Raw genomic sequence first — 16,177 nt, 5'->3', positions numbered from 1 at the left:
CTTCAGAAACCATGATATCCAATTTATAATGCTGAATGTTGTAGGTGACAACAACATTGCGGCCATATAGATTTGATACCTCTCTGCAAAGCGTGCAGCTGTTGAATATGTAGTAAGCTCCTTCAATACCTTGATTGAATACCTTCCATTGCATAGCAGATTCTTATGGTATCTCTTATTCACCTTGCCAGAGTCACTTTGTTTGCCTTCCATTATTGGGACCCAGAAATTGAAGAATGGAGCTGTTCATTCCAGATACTTGATGACTATTCTCTTGATGTCTAAGAGATGCATATTTTTCCCTTGAGATTCTGATAGCATCGGAAGTACAATTTCCTGATTCACATTAGCAGATGATGGTACTTTTGGTAGAAAACTGGTCATTGTTCTAAATTCCACAGCATCTGGAAGAATTTTCGTGTATGGTTCTTTACACAATAACACCTGAAGCTCACTCAACCTCTGAATTGATGGGACAGCTATAAGGAACAAAGTCTTGAATGATATATACTTCATTGGTGAAGAAGCAGGTTATAAGGGACTTTCACATAACTCCTTAAGAACAAAAGGTAAGTCACAGGACTTACCCGGAAGGTAAAAGATTATGAAATAAAGGTCTTAATTTCATGATAGCCTTAAAGACTAGATGCCACTAGATGAAATCCTGAGAAAACATCTTCGATTTGAGCATTTTTCCACCTTCAAAGTGTTTGGCTCCAATCCTTTTGCAAGGCCTTCCTGAAGGAAATGCAACAAAGTAGGCACTTTTTAGTGTCTTTATTATTCTTTCTGCACCATGCCGAATACAGGTTCCATACTCTTTATTGAGTATAAAAATCGATGTATACTAGAATTAACACAATTAGTTTCCCACAGTAAACAATTCACAGGATAAAACAATTATTATGTCTAAAAAGCATCCAAATGCCAAAAAATCTACATAAATAAAATATACAAAAAGGTCCTCTTGATGTCATGAGTAACCACACTCCATACTCTAGAGTATACCTTTAGTATAGCAGGGTTGCTTGAGGCCATCAAGGTGTTCACCACTTCCCTAGACTAGCCTTAGTTCATTAATGAGTAGCGTTCAAGTTCCAGGCTGCCAAAAGAAGTCTGTCTAGATTCTTGTGTAGCATTCCTGCTTGAAGAAGAAGGCCTTTGGATACCGGAAACATTATGAAGTCTCCGTTCGATAGAATCCACACGAGTGGAAACCATGCCTCTCTGGACTAAAATGGTATAATGTAAATGGCCCTAACTCCCTCATGCCTGACCTTCTTCAGGACTCTCAGAATTAGAGGTACTGAAGGAAAGACATAGATAGACAAATTTTTCCACCCAATCAACAGACCATCTACAGCCATCGGGTGATCGGCCTTTGATAGTGAGCAAAACCTGGGGAGTTTTAGTGTTCTAGCAGATAGTTATCACATCCAGTGATGAATTGTCCCATTTGTTCGTTATTGTGGTGACAACCTGAGGGTTCAGCTGCCACTCTACCTGTAAGATGAAATTCCTGCTCAACCAGTCTGCCGTGGTGTTCACTGAGCCTCTGATGTGCACCTCTGAGATTGACATTAAGTTGTTCTCTGCCCAATTCATCATCTAAACACATTCTTTCTCCATTATCTGACTCTTGTTTATTCCTGACTCTTGCTTTTTCCTCTGTTTATTATGTAGTAAACATAGGGTAGATTGTCCGAAAGAACCAGCATCATTCTGTGGAGGAGAAGAGGTATGAAATTACCTATATCCCCTCTGATTTCTCTAAACTCTTTGTGATTGAAGGATAACCTTTTCTCCTCTGGAGTGCAGGTGTTCTGGACCCAGAAATCTTCCCAATCGAAGCCTGACGCATTTGTAGTGAAGTGAGAGAAGAGACTTTCCATGCAGTAAATGACCACTTAAAGTCTTCCCTGACTTGGATGGGAATAGTAATCTGAGAATTCACTTTCTAATGACTTGTTTCAATCCCTCATGATGTGACTCTGCAGAACCCTGATATGCCACAGGTGTAGAGCTCTTGCAACCAGAAGAGATGCTGTCACCACTTTAGTAGATGCTGCTGCTGCAGAATACATTTTCTTGCAAAGAGAGTCAGCTTTTTTTTCATTTGGGTCTGGTAACAGATGACTTGTTTGAAGGGAAAATTGACCTGTAAAGGCAGATGGATCCAGCTTGTTCATAGTTCTGAACTTAGCACCCAGGTCAGTTTTATTCCCTGATTTATTTTTGAGACATCTCTATCAGATTCCAATACTCCCTTAACCACTGAGATAAGTTTAGGTACCTTGTCCTTTTGAAGCAGATATAAATCATCAGCTACTTTCACATGTGAATTTATCCAATTCAGAGCTCACTGGAGGAGGTAGAGGTTTTAGGAGATTCATGTCTGGTTCTCTTATCTTTCCCTTTAGAGGACAAAGAAGCTATCATATCATAAAATGTGGTGGAAGTTGATCTTTAAACCAAGTAAGAAATGTATCAGTATTTATATGATCAGAACCTTTATGGGGCATGCATCTTTCACATAAGTGATGTTTCCAGGACTCTCTTTCCTCCCAAGTAAAGCATACTGAATAATAGCATATTACTTATTCAGTTAACAACTACCAGACATAATGCACAAAACTCCTTTGAGAAACAAACCTTAATATTCCCCTTATGACTCTAAAATGCCTGAGCTGTCTAAAGGATCAGATGCCCTGACTGTTTCAGACTGACCGCACAACATCTTTAAAGATGCTGCTCGAGAATCCTTTGCATGCGCAGTAGCTCTGAAGAGTCTACGTACCCACTGTGAATGCCCTGCTGAGGTTAATACGGATGCAATCTTGGATTTCCCTGCATAGAGCACACAACACTACCCAAGCCAAGACCTGGGTAGCTGTTACACAGAGTCAAGGGGTCGGATGAGTGCAGGCTTATTCCAGAAAACTGCAGAGGTTGAGGCTGCATCCATCAGAATGCTGGAGAATACAGCAGGGCATAGCTGAGTGACCAAAGAACTCCCCCCCCAATATATGGCTGGCACCGAAAATATGCCCTAGGGATCAGGTAAACACCCAGTATAGAGGCATCACTTGTTTACTTTTCTTCTTACTTCTACATCCAAGAAGGAAAAAAAATATGGCTTGTATGTCTTCCTGTGCTAGGTTTATAGGAGAGGTCAGAAACTGAACTTAATCTATTGCTAGTTAATATGCTTCAACTGGAATTAGTTAACCCATTCATGTGGTAACATAGGACAACCAGAAAATACATATTTATACATTAGGCATAAAATACTTTTAGATTCTACCAATGGCTTTACTTTAGGGACTTGCCATGCATTACTGCAGTGAATACCTAGTTTGATATCTTTGCCTCAAAGCTTTTTAGTAGCAAAATGTATGCAAGTGAAAGAATCAACTAAGTTTCCTTTTGTATATGTAGTCTTCTAAAAAAGCTTTATATGTTAGTATTCCAGCCCATTAGGAGCTTAAAAAAATTGAAACAACAATCCATACCTAGTCTATTCCTAGTTCTCATTGATAGGGATAGGCTGGTTATAAAGCCATACAGTGACTGCTGCTGGGAAATTTGCGTGGTAGCATTTCTCATTTGTGAGATGATTTGTATGCTATATGGACTTTAGATCCTGGGCCTTCATGCAGAATCATTTACTGTATAAAGCATGATATATAATACTATTATGCAATGATAAGAGAGTGCTACAAGCTATTAAGCTTTACCCATGGTTGCTGTTGTTTGAGTACGAGGGGGCCTTGTTCTTTGTTGGATTGGTGACATTTGAGTTGTAGTAACTGAAGAAATATCAAACCTAGCTGATTATTAGTATAATAGAAATGTAGTTTAAAACATATTTTAGCACAAGCCTAGTACATTTATACATTAGCAATGTATAATGTTCAAAGCCCACTCACTCCTATTAAGGAAATTATACTCCCTGATAATAAATACAGGTTACAAGACTTAAACCTACTGATGACAACACAAAATGAAGATCTTCAGGACATTAACTACTGTTCAAGCTATTCCTCCTGTTTCCCCCATAGAGATGGCATGCATGTGTTTTCAATAGGATGGAGGGCACAGACTGGTTCAGACACCTCTGGCAGATGCTTATCTCATACATGCACAAAGGATTGGCAGGTTGAAATCCAACATCTACTGTCTGGGTTGGGTTGGTACAACTTTTGTGCAAATGGCAAATGCATTTGCACAAAAGCTGTAAAAACTATACTAGCACTAGTGTTGCTCGAGAATATTCGCAATGCAAATTTTATCCGTGAATTCACGAATATTCGCGAATATAGCACTATATATTCGTAATTACGAATATATATATATTTTTTTTTGACAGTACACATCACAGTGATCACCCCTCTCTACTTCCAGCTTGTGTGGTGTAAAGAAGGCTCTAATACTACTGTGTGAGACAGGCATGCAAATTTTCGCATATGCGAAAATTAGCATATGCGTATTTTCGCAAATGCGTATTTTCGCTTATGCTAATTTTTATATGCTAATTTTCGCATATGCTAATTTTAGCATAAGCTAATTTTCGCATATGCGAAAATAAACCACAAATATTACGAATATGCGAATTCGAATATGGCCTATGCTGCTCAACACTAACTAGCACAAGGCTAATTAATATACACAATATCAAAATATTATTTAACACAATTTTTTAAACTTCGTTGCTGCTATTATGGTAACTACCCTGAATACCTCACTTTTTGTAGTCCGTGATAATAAAATAAAAGTACATTACCAAAACCTATTGATAATATAAAAATACAAGTTTGTAGAGCCCAATAAGCACTGATGTATCTCCACATACAAAGAAAACTGTTGTCTGACAGCTATTTCTCCTGACTATACCCCTGCCAGAGCTGCCAAAACACCTCTGGCAGGGGTATATCTATCACAGGAACAAGCATATGGCATATTAAAATTAATCATCTGCTGTCTAGGGAGAGTTGGTATAGGTCATATACATAAGGTTTCTGATGTGTATAGGCTTCTTAGGAGTGATAAGTATATAAATCAGTAGTAGAAAGTTAGACTGTAAATGACAATGCAAAAACCTAAAAACTATTTAAAGCTTATAGGAATTATAAATACATTAGCTGATTTTGAATTCTAAATACCGAAAACAAAAATGTGTGTAAATATAAATAATGGTATGCACAATTTATCTTGCAAATTATTTTCTATGGCTCTGATGAAAGGATGATATTCTTTCAGAATAGGGCCAGCATACTGGGAATATATAAGACCCCTAAAATATTGTAAAAGTGGTGAAATATACCCGATACAGAATGAGGTGCTTCGGTCCTAGTAATACTTTCATACGTAGAAGGTATATGCTGCCTTCCTGTGAATGCTAAAAGAAAAAATCCAAAATCAAGCAATAGTCTACCCTGAAATGATGAATGGGGATCATGCTCATGTTAGTAACAAATTTGAAATTCTGATTAGGAATACATTGGCAGATGACAGCAATAGAGACTTTTGCAGATACTTTATTCTATCAATTGCAAAATACTACTATAAAACACTACTTGAGTCCCATTGATTGATTGTGGTTACAATTTACAGTTTTACTTATCTGGGCTTAATGACTTTTAGATTCTCCCAATAACTGTACTTTTGGACCTCACAATGAATCCCCATTTCTCTATGTGTTCCTACTATATATCTGACAAAATGGGAATGATGACAAATACTGCTGCATTCTGGCAGTGGACCCATTTACTTTAACTGCCTGAATGTAGTCAACTAATGACTATTTCCAGGCTATTTATAAAATGATACCTTTACTTTTGATGAATTAAAAGTGTTGTCCGCCATACTTTTGCGTGTGGAAAATGGCCTGACGTAGTCACTTGTTTCATATACTGTTGCCTATATTTGGGCCATAAAAGTTAATACTGAAATATACAATTAATATATAGTGAAATCATAATGGGAGAACACCCTTTGTTTGATTTTCATGCCTCATCACTTTCAGTAGCAAAGTGTGTGGAAGTAAAAGAAGTAAATACACTTTCCTATATAGATATTCTTCTGAGAAGTTTCCTCTGTTAGTCATCTAGTCCTCTAGGAGCTACCAAAATTGTAACCACAATTCTAGTTCTAATTCTAATAGATAGGGACTTGCGGATTGTAAGGCCATACAGTGACTGCTGCTGAGAAAGTTGCGTGATAGCATTTATGGTTTGTGAAATGGTTTGTATGCTGGATGGATTATAATATGGCATAGATCCTAGGTCTTCACACAAAAAGATATTTGTATAAAGAGAGATATCTAATACAATTATGCAATGACAAGAGAGCTCTACAAACTACAAAGCTTTACCCGTGGTTGTTTTTATTTGGGTACGAGTGGACCTTGTTCTTTGTTGGACTGGAGACATTTGAGTTGCAGTAGCTAAAGAAATATCAAACCTAGCTGATTATTAGTATAATAGAAGCGTGGTTTAAATAGTATACTAGAACAAGCCTATTAAATTGATACATAAGCAATATATTATATACAGTGATAGCCGTAAATGTGGGCACCCCTGAAATTTTTCTAGAAAATGAAGTATTTCTCACAGAAAAGGATCGCAGTAACACATATTTTGCTTCACACATGTTTATTCCCTTTGTGTGTATCGGAACTAAACAAAAAAAAAAAAGGAGAAAAAAAAGCAAATTGGACAAATTGTCACACCAAACTCCAAAAATGGTCTGGACAAAATTATTGGCACCCTTCCAAACTGTGGAAAAATAAGATTGTTTCAAGCATGTGATGCTCCTTTAAACTCACCTGGGACAAGTAACAGGTGTGGGCAATATAAGAATCACACGTGAAAGCAGATAAAAAGGACAGACGTTCACTTAGTCTTTGCATTGTGTGTCTGTGTGTGCCACGCTAAGCATGATCAACAGAAAGAGGAGAAGAGAACTGTCTGAGGACTTGAGAACCAAAATTGTGGAAAAATATCAACAATTTCAAGGTTACAAGTCCATCTCCAGAGATCTAGATTTGCCTTTGTCCACAGTACGAAACATTATCAAGATGTATGCAACCCATGGTACTGTAGCTAATCTCCCTGGGCGTGGACGGAAGAGAAAAATTGATGAAAGGTGTCAACACGGGATAGTCTGGATGGTGGATAACCAGCCCCAAACAAGTTCCAAAGATATTCAAGCTGTCCTGCAGGCTCAGGGAGCATCAGTGTTAGCGCAAACTATTCATCGACATTTAAATTAAATGAAACGCTATGGAAGGAGACCCAGGAGGACCCCACTGCTGACACAGAGACTACATTTTGCCAAAATGAACTTGAGTAAGCCAAAATCCTTCTGGGAAAATGTCTTGTGGACAGATGAGACCAAGATAGAGCTTTTTGATAAAGCACATCATTCTACTGTTTACCGAAAACGGAATGAGGCCTACAAAGAAAAGAACACAGTACCTATAGTGAAATATGGTGGAGGTTCAATGATGTTTTGGGGTTTTTGCTGCCTCTGGCACTGGGTGCCTTGAATGTGTGCAATGCATCATGAAATCTGAAGATTACCCACTAATTTTGGGTCACACTATACAGCCCAGAGTCAGAAAGCTGGGTTTGCTTTTTTTCTCCCTTTTTTGGTTTAGTTCCAATACACACAAAGGGAATAAACATGTGTATAGCAAAACATGTGTTACTGCAATCCTTTTCCGTGAGAAATTCTTCATTTTCTAGAAAAAATTCAAGGGTGCCAACATTTACGACCATGACTGTATTTAACAATTATAGCTAAGTCCCTAGACAATAAATAAAGGTCATACCACTTGAACCTACTGGTGACATCAGAAAATGAAGATGTACAGTGTAATAAACACTAACTAGCTTACAGTACTTATAAGCTACTGTATATTACAGAGGAAGTTGAGTTGTTCTTTCCAGTCTGACCACATTGCTCTCTGCTGACACCTCTGTCTGTGTCAGGAACTGTCCAGAGTAAGGACTATCTGGAGAAAATAGCCATAGCAAACCTCTCCTGCTCTGAACAGTTCCTGACACGGACAGAGGTGTTAGCAGAGAGCACTGTGGTCAGACTGAAAATAACTACTCAACCTCCTCTGTAGTATACAACATCTGATAAGTACTGGAAGGATTAAGATTTTTTTTTACAGAAGTAATTTACAAATCTGTTTAACTTTCTGGCACCAGTTGATTTGAATTTTTCCCCCCCACTGGAGTACCCCTTTAAGCTCCCCATATATATTTTTATAGCTATCAGTTGACTGCTATTCCACCTAGCTTCCCCTTAAAGGTGTCTGGGTTTTTAATAGAAAACAGGTAACAAACTGCTGTCAGACACATCTTGTAGCGCTTTGTCTCCTACATGAACTTACAGGTAGGTATCATGTATGATTATACTGTAAATGAACACACAACAACTATTCAAACTTCTTAAGAATTCTTAATGTAGCAATACAGTTAAATACAGATGTTTTTATAACTAACTCAAAATCTGGATAAAACTCTGATTTAATTTGCTTACATTTCTACATCTAGAAAATAAAACCATGTGCAAGTAAAAATAATGGTATGCACATTTTTTCATGAACATATTTTTTTCTTAATTGCAACCAAAAAAATGATAATCCTCTCTATTAAAAGGGCCAATAGACACAGAATAGAGAACTTTTGTAAAATGGTGAAATATACCAGATACAAATTGAGGTGCTTCAGTCCTAGCAATACTTTCATATGTAGAAGGAATATGCTGACCACCTGTGAAAACTGAAAGAAAAATTCCAACGTCAGCCATTTAATCTTCCCCTAAAATGATGACATGGGGCTAAAGCTTGCATGGATAATGCACATAAAATGCTTATTTAGAATCCATTGAGGCAGATGTATCAAAGTAATAAAGACTTTTGCAAATATGTATCTGTCAACTACTACTTGAGTTTCAATGGTTAAATGCGGTTACAATATACAGCTTTATACTCTAGTCTAAAAACCTTTTAGATTTCTCCTGTTACTTTCCATTTAGTTTGTGAACAAAGTATCACTGAAAACTTGGTTTGATATTCCTGCCTCAAAGATTCCACAAGCACAAGCTGTGGAGGCAAGAAAGCAGCAAAGTCACCTTGTAAACAGGTATTGTTCTAAAAAAAAGCCTCCCATGTTAGTAAAAAAGGGAAAGAAGAGCGCTCCATAGCGCGATACCGCAAGGTAAGGGGTCCACAAATACAATAGGTAATGCCCTTACCATAAGCGGTTGTGTAAGCTCACACACAACAGTGGTCAGAGTGGGTGAGAAACAGGTCCAGTCTGCAGCCTTCCCATCCGAGCAAGACAATGGCAAGAGGGGACTTCTGGGTGTGATGGGATTCAATGGCGCTGAACAGGAGCAGACAAATCAGGTAGGAAGGAGAATGGCTTTATTAAAACAATGCAACGTGTTTCACCACAGGTGCGGCTTCATCAGGCATCAAGATGCCTGATGAAGCCGCACCTGTGGTGAAACGCGTTGCATTGTTTTAATAAAGCCATTCTCCGTCCTACCTGATGTGTCTGCTCCTGTTCAGCGCCATTGAATCCCATCACACCTAAAAGTCCCCTCTTGCCATTCCCATGTTAGTAGACCAGCTCACTAGGAGCTACAACATTTTCATGACAAATCCATGGAAGAATACCTAGTTTAAACGGATAGGAATAGGTGACTGTAAGGCCATACAGTGACTGCTGCTGGGAAAGATGCATTGTAGCAATTATGGTTTGTATGATGAATGGGTTGTGATATGTTGTAGATAATGTGCGCTTAAATTGAAACATATAGGGGAGAGTTTATAATTTGCTCAGTTTCTTGTGCTATGCATATGTTTCTAAAGCTATTGGTAGAACTGGTTTCCCACCGTGTACTTTATCATTAGTTGGGCGCCTTGGCTTTTTCATAGCCTGTGAGCAATTCAAAGCAAAATCCAGAACTCTCCCTATATTGTATAAAGGCACAATATCTAATACCATTATGTAATGATAATAAGTAATAATTAAGTAATAAGCAATAGTAAGTAATGATAATAAAGCATCACAAGCTGGTAAGCTTTACCCTTTGTTGTTTTTGTTTGGGTACGAGGGGGCCTTGTTCTTTGTTGGACTGAAGTAGCTGGAGAAATATCAAACCAGCTGATTAATAGTACAATAAAATTTTATATAAAATATACTAGCACAATCCTAAAAAATATATGCAATATAATATATTATAGCTTTTAAACCGGACCTTTGTTCAAAGCCCAGGCATTACAAAAAGTTAGGTATTTAGAATAATTTTCATAATAAAAGCAACTCTGTTTAAATGTTGTGTTAAAGGGGTTGTGTGCTGCCCTGACTTTCGGAGCTCCGCTCACAGCGTCCGGAAGTTCATTACTCCGAACGCTGTGTGCGGGCTTCCGTGTTCGCGGCCGCCGGGCGTGATGTCATGCCCGGCCCCTCGTAACGTCTCGCCCGCCCCCTTGTGACGTCGCGACAGCGGTCGCGCCCCCTTCCCACAGACTTTCGTTGAGAGGGCGGGCGAGACGTCACGAGGGGGCGGGCGAGACGTCACGCCCGGCGGCCGAGAACACGGAAGCCCACACACATCGTTCGGAGTAATGAACTTCCGGACGCTGTGAGCGAAGCTCCGAAAGTCAGGGCAGCGCACAACCCCTTTAAGCAGACCTGCCAGCAAGTTTTAGAGCATAAATGAAGGACATGGCTTTATAGGGCCTTTGCCCCTGAATCTGTACATACCTCTCATCAGTTAATTGACCCCTCCAGTGCCAATTAATTTACTAATGCGCAGTATGTACAGATTTAGAGGCAAAAGCCCTATAAGGCCATGCTTTAACCTTGCACCTTAAAAACCTACTGGCAGGTCCACTTTAAGGGTCTATTCACACCTACAGTATCCTGCGCATATTTGAAGCACAGGATTTGAAGCTGTGTTCAATCATTTAGTTTACATTGAAATCTGCAGCATAAAATCCTGTGCATCAAATCTGTGCAGGATACCGAACATAATAATACATTTAAACTGGAGCATTTAAAACTGGAGTTGTTGCTATTATGGAAACTATTCTGAATACCTTACTTTTTGAAGCACCTGGCCTTTATGCACAGGTTCATCACAGGTTTATATGAATTAAATGGGTACTCCGGTGGAAAACTTTTTTTCTTTAAATCAACTGGTGCCAGAAAGTTAAACAGATTTGTAAATTACTTCTATTAAAACATCTTAATCCTTATTAGCTGCTAAATACTACAAAGGAAATTATTTTCTTTTTGAAATACAGTGCTCTCTGGTGATATCTCTGTCCATTTTAGGAACTGTCCAGAGCAGCATTAGTTTGCTATGGGGATTTTCTCCTACTCTGGACAGTTCTTAAAATGGACAGATATGTCAGCAAAGAGCACTGTGCTCGTGATTCAGCAGAGAGCTCTGTGTTCCAAAAAAGAAAATAATTTCCTCTGTAGTATTCAGCAGCTAATACGTACTGGAAGGATTGAAATTTTTAATAGAAGTAATTTACAAATCTGTTTAACTTTCTGGCACCAGTTGGTTAAAAAAAAAAAAAAAGTTTTCCACCGGAGTACCCTAATCTATCAAGGTACACCACCTTGATATCAAGGTCCAAGTTTCTGGATGTGTATCGTGTACTTCCCCCACATTTATCATTTATCAAACAGGTCCACAATCTTTACAAATAGCAAAGTAAATTAGATGTAGACAAGTTGATAAATGTGGTTTGGGCTGGTATTGATTTGTGGTGTAAGGAGTTCTGTTGCTACAAAAAATGCACCTTTTCCCAAAAGTCATTCACAGAGGGGTACACATTTAAAATATAACTTTTAATAAAGAGGCTTAAAACCAAACAACCCCACTCCTAAGGATCAGGACAAACAGACAGAGACAACATAGAGCATCCCCAACAATAAACAGTACCTTCTCTATAACCAGTCAGATGCACTAGGGGTTCACGGTCAATATTGCACATCCATTATAGACCTGGGAAACAATTGCAAATTAGGAGACAGAGTAGTAGGTATATAATCAAACCTAGGGTTTGATATGACTCTGGAATACCCTATCAAGAAGATGTAGTGGTTCTACCCCTACTCCCACAGGGCACTCGCCCTAAGAACTAGAAATCCCTATAATAGAAGCCCACCCATGCACTGGTATAACCCGAAGTGTTTCTTGCACTTAGGTGGATTCCTCAGGGGTTAACCAGGCAAGCTATGCAGTTAACACGCATTTTTTAGACTCCAATTTTTAGCCTAAAGTCTATCTGTGTGTTATATGGCGATAAACTGTTTCTGGCTCCGCAGAAGCCGCTGCAGATCAATGATTTAAAGCGGGCAATTTAAACAAATGAACTGTAGCGGCTTCTGCAGGGCCAGAGTCCTGCTGCCACTGCCTGATTCCCCCCCCCCCCCCCGATCCCCAGTTTTATAGTTGCCTTTCCTAGGGCCAAAGTCCCACCGCTGCTGCCCAATTCCCTCCCCGTCTCCGGTTTTAAAGTTGCCTGTCCTGGGGACTGTGATCCTTCAAGCTCCGGTGGCATCTTGCGCTGTTGCTGTGAAATGACAAGTGACAGCTCAGCGGTGGCTGGATTCTGGCCCCGCAGAAGCCGCTGCAGTTCATTGATTTAAAGCATCTGCTTTAAATCATTGAACTGCAGTGGCTTCTGCGGGGCCAGAAACAGTTTATCGGGGTATACAAACACACACACACACACAACCTCAGTTTAACATGGATATTTAGGTAAAAAAAACTTTTTTTTACCCAGATTTCCTTGGAAAAATTAGGGTGCGTGTTATAGGCCGGTGTGTGGTATATCCCGATAAATATGGAAGTTACAATGGTTCCAAGTATACAAAAATCAAAGGGTAATATCAATCACTACATACATTGCACAGATAGCATAAGTGTAAGTCAAATCATAACCAGTGCAATAAAACAAATGGATATTACCACTGGGTGATAGCAATAAATAAATACAATAGTAATGGAAAAATGCAAGAAATATGGAGATAACTGTGAGGAATAAATCTGCATGTAATAATGCCACAATCTCAAGACAATCTGAATGCAATAATGCCACAGTTTAAAGTAAAACTAACTGCATGCAGGGCTCGTTGATACTCCACAGCTGCGGCTCCACGCTAGCACGGGAGGAACATCTTTATTAAAAGTTATATTTGAAATGTGTACCCCTCTGTGAATTACTACTTATCCCGGTACTCTTTCTCCATAGTGGAATTCTTTCTGTGAATTTTCCTAAAAGTCACATATAATAAATTAAGACAAAAACACACTGCGACAAACCACTGCAACAAATGTACGCAAAAAAGTGCAAAACCAATGATAAATTCCCGCCAATGTGGAGGGCCAATATAGACAAAATATAAAAATATTGCAAAATGGTAAAATATACCCGATACAGATTGAGGTGCTTCTGTCCTAGCAATACTTTCATATGAGGTAGGAATATGCTGACCCCCTGTGAGTACTGAAAGAAAAATTCCAAAATCAAACATGTAATCTAGTTCTGGTGATGCTCAAGCTCATTAATGCCCATAAAATGCTGATTTAGAATCCATTGAGGCAGAAATAATAAAGTAATAAAAGCTTTTCCAGAATTATATTTTTTCTTGAGTCTTTTTGGTTAAAAGTTGCTACTATTACAGTTTATATAAAAATACAGTTTTATAATTCGCCCTAAATAAAATTTAGATCTGAATGATTTTACTTAGAGAAAGTTCAACGCAGTACATCACTGAAAACTTCAAAGCCTCAAAGCTTTCAGTAGCAAAATTTGAGGAGGCAAAATAAGCAAAATTTGAGGAGGCAAAAGATTCTTATGCATTAGTATTTTTCCTGAAAGCATTTGAAATATTATAGGTCCAGTCCACTAGGAGCTGGAAAAATTGTGATTACAATTCATAGAAAAATACCTTGTTCTAATAGTTAGGGATAGGCTATTTGTAAGGACATACAGTGACGGCTGCTGAGCGATTGAATGGAAGAAATAGTGCATGCACTATTTCTCCTGTTACTATCTTCCATCACAAAATAACGTCCGTTATTAATAACGAGCGATAACGGGTTAAAACAGCTATTAGAAAAAGCCCATAAACTATGATGGGATTTTCTAACGTCCGTTAGGGATTTTCTAATGGCCGTTTAACCCCGCGATCGCCCGCTATTTTATAACGGGCGTTATCTAACGGGTACTTTTCATAGTGTGAAAGCAGCCTTATACTATATTTATACTTAAACCTACTAACCATATAAGAAATAACAATATATAGAGACTAATAAACACCGTGTAACTTCCTCGTACACTTTAGGTAGGTGGCAACAACTATTCCTCCTGACTCCCACAATTACATGCATTATACATGTTTTATCTCCCACAAAAAACAAATACGGGTATGTTAAAATCAAACACATGCTGTCTGGGGAGAATTGGTATACCCCCATACATGTTAGATAAGTTGCTATTTCTGGACAATGGGTTAAGCTGACATTTATCTAATGTGTATGGATCCCTAATGGCTGGGCTGACACATCGTAAGTAGAATACTGTAGGGAAACAGACTTTCATAGTGCATATAATTAGATAAACAATATGGCCGCATTTTATGGCCGCATCTAGCCAAAAGAGTGAGAGAATGATAATGGAGGAGATTTATTAAAACCTGTCCAAAGGAAAAGTTGTTGGGTTACCCATAGCAACCGATCAGATTGCTTTCATTTTTTAAAAGGCCTCTGAAAAATGGAAAAATTATCTGATTGGTTGCTATGGGCAACTCGGCAACTTTTCCTCTGGACAGGTTTTGATAAATCTCCCCAATGTAGTTAAATCAATAGTTGAAAATAAGTTCTTCAATACATAATAACCTAGAAATTATTAAACACTCTTAAGAATTCTAAATATAGTAATATAGCGTAATACCGATAATTATCCCTGACAAGATGTTTATACAAAACTCAAAATTAATTTGGTTTAATTTCTTAATATAGAAAACAAAAACATGTGCAAGTAGAAAGAATGGTATGCACATTTCACCATGTGCACATTCATTTTACATTCCAGTAAAAAAGAGCTGATCCTCTCTTTAAAACGAACTAGCAGACTTATAATATAAAAATATTTGAAAACGGTGAAATATACCAGATACAGAATAAGGTCCTTCAGTCCTAGCAATACTTCCATATAAAGTAGGACTATGCTGAACTTCTGTGAATGCTGAAAGAAAAATTCCAAATCAAACATTTATTGTTCTCCTGAAATGATGAAGTGGGGCTCATGCTGGTGCTGGTAATGAACAGAAAATACTTTTTAGAACCCATTGAGACAGATTTATCAAACTTGTAGAGATTTCCACAAATATATATTTTCTTACTTATTTCAAATGCCAAAACATTGCAAATGGCACAACACGTATGACACAGGTTTATTGACTTGATATCAATAAATTTCAATGATTCTTGCTCCTAGCTTGGTTTGATATCTCTGCCTCAAGACTTTAAAAAGCATGAAATGATCAAAGCAAAAAAGGAACTGAGATTTCTCATATATAGGTATTCTTGAAGAAACCAATGTACAATTTTCTAAGAAGAGAGTAAGGAAATTGTAATTGTTGTAAAAAAATACCTATTTTCCACAGACACAGACAGACTAGTAAATGGCTACACATGGATGCTGCTGAGAGATAGCTATTGTGAGATGGACTGGATTGTGTGCATATAAGCAAAGAGGCTGAATAATGCATGATGTCAACGATAAGACAGCAGTACAAACTACCAGTTTACCCAGTTTACCAGTAGTTGCTTGTGTTCGTGTAGGGGAAGGCAGGTTGCTTTGTACAGCTGGGATTATTTGTCTTGTAGTAGCTGGAGAAACATTACAATTATGTAAGATTTAACTTACCAACATATTCCCATTCCCACTGTGCAAATATTTTATTGAATATAGTAAACTTTTCCTCTACACAGGTTTTGATAACTCCTCCCTATAGCTTCTGTATTCTTGCACAACTAAAGGTTAATTAATATAATCCAAAGGACTAATGGGTTAAAGGTGTTCAACACTATTGTAAATGTACTGCACGTGTATGTGAACGCTTTA

The 16,177-nt window shown here is 38.1% G+C and overlaps 1 protein-coding gene across 25 annotated transcripts in view; it reads right to left on the bottom strand.

The window, feature by feature from the left end:
- ABI3BP (ABI family member 3 binding protein) overlaps positions 1–16,177 on the bottom strand; it is a 463,829-nt gene that overhangs the window by 149,181 nt on the left and 298,471 nt on the right. For 16 of the 25 annotated variants that reach the window (XM_056556215.1, XM_056556227.1, XM_056556223.1 and 13 more), the window contains 8 exons: positions 15,862–15,942; positions 15,221–15,295; positions 13,478–13,552; positions 10,111–10,167; positions 8,721–8,795; positions 6,374–6,445; positions 5,324–5,398; positions 3,738–3,809 (listed from right to left, as the gene is read on the bottom strand). The exons of 1 other annotated variant lie outside the window; for it this stretch is intronic. In XM_056556215.1, the coding sequence (XP_056412190.1) occupies positions 3,738–3,809; positions 5,324–5,398; positions 6,374–6,445; positions 8,721–8,795; positions 10,111–10,167; positions 13,478–13,552; positions 15,221–15,295; positions 15,862–15,942 (582 nt within the window). The remainder of the gene's footprint in view (positions 1–3,737; positions 3,810–5,323; positions 5,399–6,373; positions 6,446–8,720; positions 8,796–10,110; positions 10,168–13,477; positions 13,553–15,220; positions 15,296–15,861; positions 15,943–16,177) is intronic. 8 more of the 25 variants (XM_056556217.1, XM_056556231.1, XM_056556221.1 and 5 more) reach the window with 7 other exon arrangements.

Source organism: Hyla sarda, chromosome 2, assembly GCF_029499605.1.
Source record: "Hyla sarda isolate aHylSar1 chromosome 2, aHylSar1.hap1, whole genome shotgun sequence".
NCBI classification, from domain to species: Eukaryota; Metazoa; Chordata; class Amphibia; order Anura; family Hylidae; genus Hyla; species Hyla sarda.
This window is presented reverse-complemented; position numbering and strand designations above follow the sequence as displayed.